This window comes from Schistocerca nitens, chromosome 8 (genome assembly GCF_023898315.1).
Source record: "Schistocerca nitens isolate TAMUIC-IGC-003100 chromosome 8, iqSchNite1.1, whole genome shotgun sequence".
Classification (NCBI taxonomy): domain Eukaryota; kingdom Metazoa; phylum Arthropoda; class Insecta; order Orthoptera; family Acrididae; genus Schistocerca; species Schistocerca nitens.
In genome coordinates, this window is record NC_064621.1 from 124,382,294 (window position 1) to 124,398,852 (window position 16,559).

The window sequence follows — 16,559 nt, forward strand, 5'->3', positions numbered from 1 at the left end:
GGAAACGCTGTACGTGATTGTAAATTAAGGTATTGTTTTCTTTTCCGCACTGAGAATTTGCTGTTACAACTCAGTCGCTAAATGCAGTCAATTTTGCTGATCATGCAAACAAAGACTATGCACATGACCACGGCTGCAGTCTACATAAAAATCTTCGCAGACATTTTCATTCATATTTCATGGGCGTTTTTAGACTGTAGCAACATTACAAATAGGTATGTAGTGGAGAGGTGTAATGGCCTTAACGTATGTAACAAAACAACCTAATTCATCGCGCATCATCAAGTAAGTTCTAAATCTCTGTCCTGTTACAAAATAACATCTTTATGCTCTGAACATTAGTATGGCGATATGCACACACAGCTCAAATAATTATAATTTGCTAATCATTGACAATAACGCATACGTATGTGTCACTATGTTCCTTCTAGAAAGTAGAATCGTGTGGCATTGTTGGCTGGGAGTTCTGCAAGACAGGTTTAGCCAGCTAACTGGACATGTTCTTCTGACCTTCGCGTACAATGGCACCTTCCTTTCACTAAGTGTGAGAATTAGGAGTTTAAGTGTATCTGAAGAGTGTAGTGACTTTAAAATGTGTATGCAGTGTGTTATCATGCTTCTGTTGGATGACAATTAGAGAAGGGACAGGGTGAAACCTGTGCCCCATATCAAATAAGCACAACTGGGGCGGCCGGGCTCAACCTACTAAGTCCCAAATTATCTATTTTTGAAATCTGATTTTTTTGTTCCTTACTTCTAATACCTATACCAAATGAATCACTATAAATACGAAAATGGCGTAAGGGTATTTGTGCGTACTGACATAAAGGCTGCCCTCTAAATAGGGCACTGGGATCTATACGTATCGGTCTAGCATATTAAACTGGATTCACGTTTGGTCCTTTCTTATGATACGGCACAAAATATTTCATATACTGTGTCACAGGGCATTTAACGCAATACGGTTTTAGTTTCCGTTTGTATTCAGCTGTTAAATGTCTCCTTTCTGTGTTTCTTTGGCCAGTAGCCGCGCGGGGTAGCCGTGCGGTCTAGGGCGCCTTGCCACGGTTCGCACGGATCCCCCCCCTCGGAGGTTCGAGTCCTCCCTTGGGCTTGGGCGTGTGTGTTGTCCTTAGCGTAAGTTAGTTTAAGTTAGATTAAGTACTGTGTAAGCTTAGGGACCGATGACCTCAGCAGTTTGGTCCCATAGAACTTACTACAAATTTCCATTTTGATCAGTTATATGACCAATGCCATCAAACTTAACGCCAAGTATCACTCTCAACAGACTAGATGGAGACTCTAATGGACGTACAAATTTTTTTCTTCCAGTATCTACATTCAGATATGCAACTGTAACAGCATGTCTGAAACCAAATAACGCCAGTGCATTTTTTCCAAGCACTGGTCTGTGGAGAAGCCAGTCATTAATGAGGGTCATTTCCAACATAAGTAGGACCCAATAGCAATTTTCCGATATTTTCCCACTAATCATAGTGATCAACTCCTATCTTGTACGCACTATATGACTTCAAAATAGCAGGTTGGTGCACTTGTGTCTCCTTATTTGCTTGTCTATTGTATCTGGTAGTTGCTACTAAAGATTCAACGCTGTAAACATTTGTACCAGATGTAAAACACTTAGTGTCGTTCCATCTAACAAATAAGACCTCACTATTGCTGTAGAACTGAGAGTCATATTCATCTTGAGCTGTCCTTTACAGTAACTTGCATCTCTAAAGTGGACAATCGCCACCTCGATTCTCTCTGTCTCAATTGCACAGTAACCCGTCTGAGATAAATCAGAAGATACAGGAATTGTAACCATATTTGCGAATATGATGAAAATCCAGCTACACAGTTTATTGGTGACAGTGAAAATTTGTGCCAGACCGGGACTTGAACGCCCATTCCCGCTTTACGCGAGTGGTCGTCTTGAACCCTTCTGCTTCCTTATCACGCACCCCAGACAGATCACAAATTTCATACATCAGTCTTTTGCCTGCATCCTATACCCGCACAGATACTGTTAACTCTTAGACGGATAGGCGAATGATCAAATTCGTAGCCTTGTTTTTAGGCAAAAAATACTATATTGCGGTGTCTGTGCTGGTTCAATGTACTCTGCAATGCCCTTCAGACATGCATACAGTACATAAATCTTTCTGGCCCGAGTAACACACACGAAAATAATATATTGAATGTGTAAGACGTGTATATTTCTATTGTCTATTGTCAAACCACAATTTATGAAAGATGTTTATATTTTATTAATAGGATTAAGTAGGAAGAATTAATATGTGTCATGTTGGAAATAATTGTGGTGGCAGGGAACGTCTGCACTAAAGTATTGTTGGCAGGAGACACCGCACATTGATATAATTTTAGCCCGCATCTCGTGGTCGTGCGGTAGCGTTCTCGCTTCCCACGCCCGGGTTCCCGGGTTCGATTCCCGGCGGGGTCAGGGATTTTCTCTGCCTCGTGATGGCTGGGTGTTGTGTGCTGTCCTTAGGTTAGTTAGGTTTAAGTAGTTCTAAGTTCTAGGGGACTTATGACCACAGCAGTTGAGTCCCATAGTGCTCAGAGCCATTTTTGATATAATTATAAAAAGCGCGGGAGAGACCGCGAATGGATACATTTTAAGAAAAGAGCGGGAAAGACCGCGCATTGATACATTTTGTAACGGTAGCAGGGATTGTCTGCACCAGAAAGCATTGCTGGCGGGAGAGACCGCACTTTAGCGTTCGTAGGAAGTCAGTAGTAAGCGAGAAGTGAAGCGAGTCGGTAGCAGGTCAGAAGCGAGAGGTTGAGAGGCGCGGTGTGCCTGCCAGCCACCAGCTATGATTTACAAGAGATTATAAACGGATGTAAAGAGACATCAGCAAACTATTATCATAAGAAGTACTAATATTTTTGAATTATTTTTTTGAGAAACTCAACACTACTGAAGGTATGTTTGTGCAATGCTAGTTGTAAGATTATTGTAAAAAGTAAGTCCCATTTCAACGTTTGTAAAATCATTTCATTCAGAATAAAATTAATTTTTGCCAGCAATATTGCATTACTGATTATAATCCATCCCAAAAACCATCAACATAAAATTTAGTAAAGTTCCTCTTATGATAATAGTTAGCTGATGTCTCTTTACATCCGTTTATAATCTCTTGTATCAATGTGCGGTCTCTCCTGCCAACAATACTTTAGTGCAGACGTTCCCTGCTACCACAATTATTTCCAACTTGACAAATATTAATTCATCCTACTTAATCCTATTAATAAAATATAAACATCTTTCATAAATTGTGGTTTGACGATAGACAATAGAAATATACACGTCTTACAAATGTTTCAACAAATTGCTTGGTATACTAACAGACACTAACATGTATCACTGAATAACTGAAATGATGACGCCAAGCATCAGTGTCCTTTTTAGAGCACACGTTAATTTGCTGCAATGCACTGTAATGAACGTGGCTGGTATGGAGCTAACACTGCAAGGAGTTCAGAAGTCAGACTGCTGGTTACGAATACTCACAAAAAAGGTCATTGCCACGTTTTTTAAATATGCATATATTATCAATAATGTAAATACCTATAATATCGAAAAGTGTGGCTCAGTATTCAACAAGCAATTAAGGACATAATCTTCTGTTTTCATCTTCAGTAAGCATGAATTTGTTTTAAAAAACACCAATAAATTACACAGAGCAGTAAGAGTAAGAAAATCGCATTTAATTATAGATTCATAAATAAACATATGTAGTGTCGTCTAAATAGGACACTGGGATATAATGGGTTAAGATCACCATAAACAGTGTCACGTGACGTCACTCCATTTGATACTGTGGAGAGCTCTGAAATAGAATGTAGTACATTGTCGCAACGTCCGATGACCATGAAAGCTGCACCGCCATACCTCCTCCCGTCTGACGTAAGAGTCAAAAGGACAGCAGCCAACAGCAGGTGGCGTACCCATGCGGTTACCCGTGCAAGTACGAGTACTGCTCGACGTCACTTATCTTCGGTGATGTGATGAGAGTCGGTGTTGCCATTGTCCCATTTTAATGATGCATATTGTCAACTTTTGTTGTATGCCCCATCCTTCCTTGAGCACTTTTCGTTCACGCTAGTAGTGTTACATAACAGCCACTAAAAGAAATTGAACCTTTTCGACATTCCCCTAGGATGTCTTGTAAGAACAAAAGTTGTAAGGTGTGTGGCGGAGCGCACAATTCCCGCCAAAGTCATATTCCCCCCCCCCCCCCCCCCCCCTGTTCCACTCACGGATCGCGCGAAGGGAAAAACGACTGTCTGAACGTCTCAGTACGAGCTCTTATTTCCCTTATCTTTGAATGATGATCATTACGCGATTTGAAAGTTGGTGGTAATAATATATGCTCTGCATTCTCGGTGAAGATTAGATTTCGGAATTTAGTGAGCAGCCCCTTCTGTTTAACGCGCCGTCTATCTGCAAGTGTGTCCCACTTCAAACTTTCTATGAGATTTGTAACGCCCTCGCGATGGCTAAATGTACCAGTCACGAATCTTGCCGCTCTTCTTTGGACCTTCTCAATCTCTTGAATCAGACCCAACTGGTAAGGGTCCCATACAGACGAACAATACTTTAAGACTGGACGAACTAACGTATTGTAAGCTATTTCCTTTGTTGAAGGACTGAATCGCTTCAGGATTCTACCAATAAACCGCAATCTAGAGTTCGCCTTACCCGTTACTTGTGTAATCTATTCATTCCATTTGAGATCATTTCGAATAGTCCCACGCAGATACTTGACTGATGTTACCGCTTCCAAAGACTGATCATTTATTTTGTACTCATACATTAATGATTTTCGCCTTGTTATACGCAGTAGGTTACACTTAGTAATACTGACAGATAACTGCCGGTCATTGCACCAAGCATTTATTTTCTGCAAATCCTCATTGATTTGTTCACAACTTTCGTGTGATACTACTTTCCTGAAGACTACAGCATCATTGGCAAACAGTCTAAGGCCGCCGTCAGTACCATCAACCAGATCGTTTATGTAAATCGTAAGGATTGGAGGAAGCATACCGTATAAGTAAACAGCGTACGAGTATTGTAAGGATTGTAATGAACTAGGAAGGCATTTTAATTTATATGTACAGAGGCTGTGCACATTTCTGCAGCACTAGGTGGCGGAGACCCTGGTGAAGTAGGGCAGAGTGTCCAGTGGCGCCGGGTAGCTGTAGAGCCAGGTGGGGCCCTGTATGACGGGGTGCTCCGGGTCCGCCTCGTCCCTCCAGCTGCCCCTGGGCAGGTAGATGTCGCGCTCCACGTCGTCGTGGTACAGCACCGGCGCCACCAGCACGTCCTCTCCCAGAAGGAACTCTGCACACGCAAAGCACACACTGTGTCACTACTGGTCTGCTATCACACAGCTGATCCTGCAAAGTAAAGTCACAAAGATTTAACCACCTCTTCAAAAAAATGAACCTACGCAATTTACATTGTGTCTACTTGCTGGAACATAGCTGCAGTTCTGGCACCGCAGTACGCTACTATGGAGTCAAAACAAGATGGCACAGTCTAATCCCACTTCATCAGTGTCCTGCGCCATTATCTTTTCTTCCTTTTTCTCACATCTAGTAGCATGCTATGATACTGAGACGTTGGGTGTACTAGGACTGCAAATATAAGACTGAAAAAAAGGAAAAAAAATTGACCTAACTTTACTTTTCAGGGCAATGATAAAACTTTATTATAAGACCTTCTACTTATTAGGAAAAAGCCATACATTTAAGTTCTTTCTTGTCTATTGTGAAACACACAGACAGCAAACATAAAAGCTCCACACTTTTGCCTCGTAGCCCCACTACAAGAGATTTACATGAATCCATAAAGCGTGAGCGACACTAAAATGGGAAAGCCTTTTCTCAGTAATCGATCGTTCAATGTTTTAATATCGCTTTCAGTTCTATATCGTGTGCTAATGTTTTTCATTTCGACATATTTCGTACGTATAAGAAACGTCCTCATAAAATGTTCTATGCATTGCATTCTGTCCCTGTTTTCCTCAAAAATGCTGTTTCCTCTGCCCTCCTAAATATCTCCAATTGCCTTGCTACATCACTAACCTGTCCTTTCTTCGGTTAAATGTTTTCCACGGACATCCGCTCTTGGCATTTCTCTCCAGAACTCTGCATTTGGTATAACCTCAGTCAAGATGCACTTTAATCTCAATAACCAATTTCATTTTCTCCGGTTTTATAGTGATTCACATTACGCTGGATACAATGTGGTGATGCAGAATTATAGTATGAAAAGCATATTATTCCTTTTCATGAAATTATTTCGCAGCCATTCGCTTCTTTCATCGTACCCAAATAATTATTTTACGATCATTATACTTATTTCAATGAGGTCTGATGAATCTGTTGTTCGTAATGTCCTTTCTATTGCGATTTTCCTTTTTGGCCATTAACTACCTACTGTCATGTAGACTTATTTAAGTGTCATTTTTGTTATTACTAATACATAATTTTCTATAAACACTGCAGTATTTGTTGTACGCAGACCCCGGCAGCAGCGGTACTCAGTAGCATCACCCACTCCCCTCTGCCCCCCCCCCCCCCCCCCTCACGCCAGTATCCAGCTCCGTCCCATCGGCCACTTGTGTGCCAGCTTCCACGCCCTATCGCTACACTTCTGTGGCTATTTAGCAGTCGCAAATTTAATTTCTGGCTATTAGATATTATTTCATGGATGAAAACTGACATGCGGCTAAACAAAGGAAGGCTTAGAACTTTGACCATGAATCGAGTTACTAAAGATAATTTTATAAAAGTGGAAAACCAAATGTTGTTCTCTATGATAATGGTTTCCAACTAATTTTATAATTTTGGATATGTGAGTTGCAAGACCATGAAGTAGAACTGAAATACTTTGTGACATACCATCATCCAAGCAACTCTTATGAAAGCTACATGAGAGAGCCTGGAATGCATTTTTAGAACATACTGCCCTTAGCAGCATAGTACATGGAGATGATTGCTACAAACTATAAGGGAAATTTAACTGTTTCAATCATTACAGTACTGGGTGCACACCAATGTAAATTATGAGAGAAGGAAGAGACTAGTGTATCATTCAAGAAATTATAGTATTCCCATCTAGGAATGAAATGGGAACCGATTAGTGATAGAGGTTGTCTAAACTACATATGACGAAATGGGTAGTGGTCAAGATAATGAAACAACATGTCCAGTTACACTATAAGGCAATGACACAGCGCCCTTGTAAAGGCATAAGAGGAGAAAGGTCAACATGGTCGCTGAAAATGACCGTACGATCAAGAACATTCACCAGTAGTCAAAGTTATCAGCTGGCATTTCGAAACTGTTTCATATTTATTACGCTACAGTTGATGTAGCTGATATACCACAAACTGACGATTATTTTTTTTCGTTGTTCCTCAGTTTAAATAGAAGTTCAGTGCTGGGAACATGGATCAGAAATTGTATAACACTAGAGTGGACTTGTAACACCATAGCTCTAATGCTGTACTGATTTATTTTGCTTTTGTTTCATTTAACGTTACATTGCTGTGCTTCTGTAAATGTGTGTGATTGAATCGATAACATAAAATTGTATACTGCTTTCTTTATACAAACTTTGATGTCATGGTTTGGTTCTATGCTGTGTAGCATATCTGTTATTTAAATTCTTTGTCCCATTTGGGGGGAACAAAACTTACTGCATATAATTGTAATTTTGTGTGAATAATTTTTTGTAGAAATACTAATATGTGCAAATGTTCTGTTTTGTTTAAAATGATTGTTTGCTGTTATGTAAACTGCTGATCCTCACTTAGGGTTCTTAGTTAGTTTGTATGTAAAAGGTGTAGTGGTTCCCCTCGGGAACGGAACTGTTTAGCGCGCGCAAATTGTAGTTGGCCTAGGTAGGAAAGGTGGAACTGATAGTCAGTCGGGGACGAGCAACGAGTCGGGGACGAGCAACGAGTCTGTGCACTGCCATGTAAAAGATGCATATTGTGCTGGTTCCGGGAGAGGCTTTTCCTGCTTCTTTCCAAGGCCTCGGATGGATGGATAAATAGCTGGAACTATTCTGGAATTTGTATCTATCATCGCCACCAAGAAATGACAGTCCAGCAATTCTGCCTGCAATTCCACCTACCGACAAGCAGTTACCACCACATTGCGCAATCATTGCATCGGAATGCTATAATGATGTACAGTGAAGGATCAGCTTAATGGATGTGTTAGTGTGCTCAAATATAAGGTAAATTTTATCTGAATTTATGTACCTACCTTGACTTTTCTCCTCATCATAACACCTCTCAGGGTCCTCTCCGTTTGAACTAGATTACCGAGTGTCCTTACTGAAAGTACATTAAAACCCAGTTTTCTAGTTAATGCCCCCTTCGAACATAGTAAAGAGAAAGTTAAAGTTAATGTGGCAAGAGAGTGAGTTAAAGTTAATGATGCTTGCTGAAATAATTTTCCTAGTAAAACTGCTTATTAATGTGTTGTTGCCAACTTCAAATTAAAATTTCTCAAGACTGAGGCTTATAGAGTTTTGCTTAGTAAATGATCACATTACTGCCTGTTGTTAATCGCAGAAAGTGAGTCAGTACCTTACATAAATGTTAATTTTATGTCTCACGGTAGTAAAAGTGGAAAACTGCATAGTAGGAAATTATATGTTCATGATTACTAAGTGTTTGTCTCTCTTGTGTATTATAAGGGCATATTAACAGTATAACAGGATCCACAGTTTGTCTAGTGTGATAATGCGAGATAACAAATAACGGAAAGATCTTTATTTATGAAAATCATAATCTATTTATTAGAAAAACAGTGATAAGTAACCTGTCAGTGAATTTCTACTAACTCTCATTTTAAATAGTAAAGTATTTAACTGAGAGAGACTTAACCTAAACCTATGTCCAATTTATGATCCTAGAGGGAATGTTAATGGTAGTGTTATAAAGACCACTCAGTTTGTGTAAACCCTGAAAGTGATAGTGTTTTTCTGTACCTGTTATAATTTTGCAAATAGTTTGTGCTGCTCCAACTGATAGATTCAATCTTACCGTAAACATATGACTGTGTCAGAGTTCATTGCACTCGCGTGTGGCCAAGTATAGGTTGTGTTTATCCATTAAAGTTACTAATAACTATTTTCTTGAAAGAGAATGTTAATCATTCTCTTGCCTAGTTAGGCTGGCGACCGTTTTCGTTATCCGTTAAACAGTGCAGATAGGCAATATTTTGTTTGTCACTGTTCAAATATTTACGTAATTCTGACTTTCATTTCCGATAAGCCACCTCCGTTAGGAATAACACGGTCAACATAACAAAATTCCTCTCAGAGGGTAACACGGCTCTGTTGCTTTATACCATAATTGCTATAACAAAATAGTTTTATGTCAAAACCTGTTTCCAGTTTCGAGGTTATGGTATAGCAGTAGCAGGTGGAGTGTTATACGTGGCTTTTTCGTAACAGGACTATTTGTTCTGTTGGGGCATAATAAGTAATAAACCAAATTTGGTATTTGATTACGTGAGCTACGTAAATGCTGTTGTAGTGTTATACACTAACGAAAGTTCTTCAGAGAACCTGCAACCTACGTGGAATTGGGTGTGGTGCACCCAAGGCCCTGAGCTGCCTTTAGCAATTCTTATTCTTATATTTCTGGTCCATAAACTTTCTTAATTTATTCTATAAATCTCTAAAAGTGTTCACTGCAACTGTAAGTCTAACAGCGAGGATTGAGTCAAATGCATAAAATATAACTATGTACTGCTTGGTGATACTGTACAACTGAGGACTTTAATTTGGAAATTATTTACTACAATATGTCCAAAGTTAATGAACGTATTGTTTTCTCATTCATGACATTAACAAGTAATCTGAGCTCTAAAAATATTGATTCAAACTATTGAAGAACTCTTTTAGGGGAATTTGGATTTCACGCAACATTAGCTGCGATGCATGCTCTCTCGACTGTTTTGGTGCTTTGGTCATGGATTTTAGGTAAAGAACCTCCTCGCCAGCAATTTCTTGATCGAGTGGGCATTCCATTTTTCTTCATTAACGGACTCCCAATGTTATTCTGTGTTTCATTCTTGCTGCTCCCGCATCAGGAGGAGTGGCAGCAGCTTGTACGCATGTCAGATGGCTCCAACGCAACATCTGCCCTCTTACCACGGGCGGTGTCTCCATCTAGCACTCCACTACTCGTGTTGTGCATGTGAACAGTGCACGTTACTCTTTCTGTGCCCCTCTGCTGACATCACACGGCACGATCTCAGTATCCTTCTGCCTGTACCAATTCCTGCCATTGGTTCCATATTGCATACGAATAATGTAAATCTCTATGTCTGTAAACTAATGCGAAGTACATGGTTTCCTTCCTATTCCATTCACATGCAGTCCGCAGAGAAAATGATTCCTCATATGCCACTGGCGTGCGTTAGTCTAATCTTGTCTTGGCAGTTCTTCCGTGAACAACAACATGGGGCCACGGTCGTATTTTTCTAGATTCGTCACTTGGTGCTGATTCTTGGCTGTACGTAAACAGGCTTTCACAGACCCGTTGAAACCTGTTTTCACGCGTCTGACACTTCAGGTCACCTACACGAGTCTCTCACATCGGTCGACCAGTTACGTGACCTTTCGTGCTGCAGTTCTTTGTACACTACTGGCCATTAAAATTGCTACACCGAGAAAAAAATGCAGATGATAAATGGGTATTCACTGGACAAATATATTATACTATAACTGACATGTGATTACATTTTCACGCAATTTGGGTGCATAGATCCTGAGAAATCAGCACTCAGAACAACCACCTCTGGCCGTAATAACGGCCTTGATACGCCTAGGCATTGAGTCACACACAACTTGGATGGCGTGTACTGGTACAGCTGCCCATGCGGCTTCAACACGATACCACAGTTCATCAAGAGTAGTGACTGGCGTGTTGTGACAAACCAGTTGCTCGGCCACCATCGAGCAGACGTTTTCAATTGGTGAGAGATCTGGAGAATGTGCTGGCCAGGTCAGCAGTCGAACGTTTCCTTCATCCAGAAAGGCCCGTACAGGACCTGCAACATGCGGTCGTCCATTATCCTGCTGAAGTGTAGGGTTTCGCAGGGATCGAATGAACGGTAGAGGCACGGGTCGTAACACATCTGAAATGTAACGTGCACTGTTCAAAGCGCCGTCAATGCGAACAAGAGGTGACCGAGACGTGTAACCAATGGCACCCCATACCATCACGCCGGGTGATACGCGAGTATGGCGATGACGAATACACGCTTCCAATGTGCGTTCACCGCGATGTCACCAAACACGGACGCGACCATCATGATGCTGTAAACAGAAACTGGATTCATCCCAAAAAATGACGTTTTGCCATTCGTACACCCAAGTGCGTCGTTGAGTACACCATCGCAGGCGCTCCTGCCTGTGATGCAGCGTCAAGCGTAACCGCAGCCGTGGTCTCCGAGCTGATAGTCCATGCTGCTGCAAACGTCGTCGAACTGTTCGTGCAGATGGTTGTTCTCTTGCAAACGTCCCCATCTGTTGACTCAGGGATCGAGACGTGGCTGCACGATCCGTTACAGCCACGAGGATAAGATGCCTGTCATCTGGACTGCAAGTGATACAAGGCCGTTGGGATACAGCACGGTATTCCGTATTACACTCCTGAACCCACCGATTTCATATTCTGCTAACAGTCAGTGGATCACGACCAACGCGAGCAGCAATGTCGCGATACGATAAACCGCAATCGCGATAGGCTACAATCCGACCTTTATCAAAGTCGGAAACGTGATGGTACGCATTTCTCATCCTTACACGAGGCATCACAACAACGCTTCACCAGGCAACGTCTGTCAACTGCTGTTTGTGTATGAGAAATCGGTTGGAAACTTTCCTCATGTCAGCACGTTGTAGGTGTCGCCACCGGCGCCAACCTTGTGCGAATGCTCTGAAAAGCTAACCATTTGCATAGCACAGCATCTTCTTCCTGTCGGTTAAACTTCGCGTCTGTAGCACGTCATCTTCGTGGTGTAGCAATTTTAACGGCTAGTAGTGTATAAATTCAGCATCCTCTGCTAGTGCTGTTTGTTATAGGTCCATGTACCTGAGCAGTATTCTAAAAAGGATCGATTATTGTGGTTACGGGGAAACTATGTTACGTAGCCACTAGCCTTAGTTCCCTCATTTATGCAACAGTTGTTGTTTGTGGCGCCGTACGGTTGCATGGGATGAAACACAGTGTTTATGGAGGGTAGGGAGGGCTATTGTAAGTGCAAACATCGAAGGTTATTACGATTTTTGGTAGATATCACACTACGTGCATCTGGAATGTCTTTCCTGAATACTTAGAGAATTTGCCTTGTGCCACGCTGGGCATGATGAGATGTAGGAAAGATATATGCGGCTGTAACTCAAAGAGACGCGCAGTTGCACTGAATGTAGTTAAAAACACTGGAATCCAACTGGAGTATGATTTCCCAATGTGGTATCACTTCCACATTGGTGTCGCTGTATATTTCAGCAACTGCAAAACTATCTCATAGATTTTCTGAATTCTGCACACCTACGAAAACTTACACCTCAAACTGGTAGTGTATAATACAATGACACTTACCAGTTATAGAGAACGAAAATAAAAAAAAAAAAAAATAAAGGTTCTGGCTTTGTTACATTCCAGAGGAATTGTCACATTCCAGATATGACATTTGATTCTCTGTCCCGATGTCCTTGTTAATGGTATGCACTATTTTCCTTTAGTGGAGGGAACGTTGTATCCTTGAATTATGGAAACATGGTTCTGTCTTTTCTTATGTTTTAACTGTTGGGGTATCGTTCTGCGGTAAGAACAGGAAATAAGTCTAAAATCGCCGTGAATGTATGTTGGGATCTCGGTAACTGGGAAATGAGTGTGTGGCCAGTTGGTGACAGAAGAAGCTGCGCATCGTACCTGAGTCGGTGGCGAGGGCCGCCTCGTCTGTGGGGTCGAGCCACCAGATGGGGGGGTTGACGGGGCTGCCGTCCCGCACCGCCTTCCTCATCAGCTCGACGATGCGCGGCGCGTACTGGGCGTGGAGCGCCGCCATGCTGCGGCTGATCGTCACCGTCTGCAACACGGGCCGCTCTCAGCTGCAGGCTTGCGGGGGCGCTCCCAGTTCTCAAAAAGTAAATGTTCTGTGCTTCGTATACAAAACCACACTCTGATTAAACCTGGTAATTTCAGTGCTGTGAAAAGAGACAAGCTCAAGAAACAAACGAGGTGTAAGATTTATCTCTCAACGTATGACTGCGTGACACGCGATATCAGATAGGCAGCACACTTGTAAATTCTTTCTATTTACGGCAAAGACTTCCAACTTTGTACAACAAAATTGTCTATACAGTGTGTTACAGGTTTAAGTGCGATTATATATATATATATATATATATATATATATATATATATATATATATATATATATATATATATATATATATATTACTTCTGCGTCTAGCAATCTTCCACAAACACGTCACATAATTTACTATCTGATGTTTTCCACATGGTCGTAACTACGCCACTAAGTGGAGTGTGCCTGGCAATATAGACTGCTCGTTTTGCGTCCACGCGTCCAAACTTCAACACCTGACCTACTACCGACGGGAAAATAAGCATTAATCACTTGATCTTGGCACTTGTACTAGGAGATACTAAACACCCTAAAAACATACTATTCCTAATAGCTACAATTATTTGTTTACAAATTAAGTGAATACTGCTGTAATATTGTTCAGTACGCCGTCCTTAGTCACCAATAAAAATGTGTGCACTTGTAGCTGTTACATCCTGTATACAGGGTGTTACAAAAAGGAAATTGGCAGGAAAAAGACTCAGTTCGTGTGTGAGAGGAAGAATTTCTCAACATGAAAATCGAATCAATGTCAGTCTCTATTTAAACAGTTTTTGGGAGGCAGGCTCCCCCACTTACGTAGAACTATCTGCCCCCAGCTTGCATGATGTAAATACTGTAAGCACCAACAAATGGAAGGAAGTGCAGTATGTTAGCCACAGTTTGCAGTGACTGTTGTCCAGGAACTGGGGACGCATTTCTGCATGCAACAGAGGTCTACATCTACAACTACATTTATACTCCGCAAGCCACCCAACGGTGTGTGGCGGAGGGCACTTTACGTGCCACTGTCATTACCTCCCTTTCCTGTTCCAGTCGCGTATGGTTCGCGGGAAGAACGACTGTCTGAAAGCCTCCGTGCGCGCTCTAATCTCTCTAATTTTACATTCGTGATCTCCTCGGGAGGTATAAGTAGGGGGAAGCAATATATTCGATACCTCATCCAGAAACGCACCCTCTCGAAACCTGGCGAGCAAGCTACACCGCGATGCAGAGCGCCTCTCTTGCAGAGTCTGCTACTTCAGTTTATTAAACATCTCCGTAACGCTATCACGGTTACCAAATAACCCTGTGACGAAACGCGCCGCTCATCTTTGGATCTTCTCTATCTCCTCCGTCAACCCGATCTGGTACGATCCCACACTGATGAGCAATACTCAAGTATAGGTCGAACGAGTGTTTTGTAAGCCACCTCCTTTGTTGATGGACTACATTTTCTAAGCACTCTCCCAATGAATCTCAACCTGGTAGCCGCCTTACTAACAATTAATTTTATATGATCATTCCACTTCAAATCGTTCCGCACGCATACTCCCAGATATTTTACAGTAGTAACTGCCACCAGTGTTTGTTCCGCTATCATATAATCATACAACAAAGGATCCTTATTTCTATGTATTCGCAATACATTACATTTGTCTATGTTAAGGGACAGTTGCCACTCCCTGCACCAAGTGCCTATCCGCTGCAGATCTTCCTGCATTTCGCTACAATTTTCTAATGCTGCAACTTCTCTGTATACTACAGCACCATCCGCGAAAAGCCGCATGGAACTTACGACACTATCTACTAGGTCATTTATATATATTTTGAAAAGCAATGGTCCCATAACACTCCCCTGTAGCACGCCAGGGGTTACCTTAACGTCTGTAGACATCTCTCCATTGATAACAACATGCTGTGTTCTGTTTGCTAAAAACTCTTCAATCCAGCCACACAGCTGGTCTGATATTCCGTAGGCTCTTACTTTGTTTATCAGGCGACAGTGCGGAACTGTATCGAACGCCTTCCGGAAGAAAAATAGCATCTACCTGGGAGCCTGTATCTAATATTTTCTGGGTCTCATGAACAAATAAAGCGAGTTGGGTCTCACACGATCGCTGTTTCCGGAATCCATGTTGATTCCTACATAGTAGATTCTGGGTTTCCAAAAACGACATGATACTCGAGCAAAAAACATGTTCTAAAATTCTACAACAGATCGACGTCAGAGATATAGGTCTATAGTTTTGCGCATCTGCTCGACGACCCTTCTTGAAGACTGGGACTACCTGTGCTCTTTTCCAATCATTTGGAACCCTCCGTTCCTCTTGAGACTTGCGGTACACGGCTGTTACAAGGGGGGCAAGTTCTTTCGCGTACTCTGTGTAGAATCGAATTCGTATCCCGTCAGGTCCAGTGGACTTTCCTCTGTTGAGTGATTCCAGTTGCTTTTCTATTCCTTGGACACTTATTTCGATGTCACCCATTTTTTCGTTTGTGCGAGGATTTAGAGAAGGAACTGCAGTGCGGTCTTCCTCTGTGAAACAGCTTTGGAAAAAGGTGTTTAGTATTTCAGCTTTACGCGTGTCATCCTCTGTTTCATGCCATCATCATCCCGGAGTGTCTGGACATGCTGTTTCGAGCCACTTACTGATTTAACGTAAGACCAGAACTTCCTAGGATTTTCTGTCAAGTCGGTACATAGAATTTTACTCTCGAATTCACTGAACGCTTCACGCATAGCCCTCCTTACGCTAACTTTGACATCGTTTAGCTTCTGTTTGTCTGAGAGGTTTTGGCTGCGTTTAAACTTGGAGTGAAGCTCTCTTTGCTTTCGCAGTAGTTTCCTAACTTTGTTGTTGTACCACGATGGGTTTTTCCCGTCCCTCACAGTTTTACACGGCACGTACCTCTCTAAAACGCATTTTACGATTGCCTTGAACTTTTTCCATAAACACTCAACATTGTCAGTGTCGGAACAGAAATTTTCGCTTTGATCTGTTAGGTAGTCTGCCTTCTATTACTCTTGCTAAACAGATAAATCTTCATCCCTTTTTTTATATTCCTATTAACTTCCATATTCAGGGATCCTGCAACGGCCTTATGATCACTGATTCCGTGTTCTGCACTTACAGAGTCGAAAAGTTCGGGTCTGTTTGTTATCAGTAGGTCCAAGATGTTATCTCCACGAGTCGGTTCTCTGTTTAATTGCTCGATGTAATTTTCGGATAGTGCACTCAGTATAATGTCACTCGATGCTCTGTCCCTACCACCCGTCCTAAACATCTGACTGTCCCAGTCTATATATGGTAAATTGAAATCTCCACCTAAGACTATAACATGCTGAGAAAATT

The 16,559-nt window shown here is 41.8% G+C and overlaps 1 protein-coding gene across 1 annotated transcript in view; it reads right to left on the minus strand.

Annotated features, from left to right (window-relative positions):
- Positions 1-5,097: 5,097 nt before the first annotated feature.
- The window catches only part of LOC126199440 (myogenesis-regulating glycosidase-like), a 57,662-nt gene continuing 46,200 nt past the window's right edge, over positions 5,098-16,559 (minus strand). The window contains exons 4-5 of the mRNA XM_049936358.1: positions 13,005-13,161; positions 5,098-5,374 (exon numbers count right to left, since the gene is read on the minus strand). Coding sequence (XP_049792315.1) covers positions 5,175-5,374; positions 13,005-13,161 — 357 coding nt within the window. The 3' untranslated portion in view covers positions 5,098-5,174. The remainder of the gene's footprint in view (positions 5,375-13,004; positions 13,162-16,559) is intronic.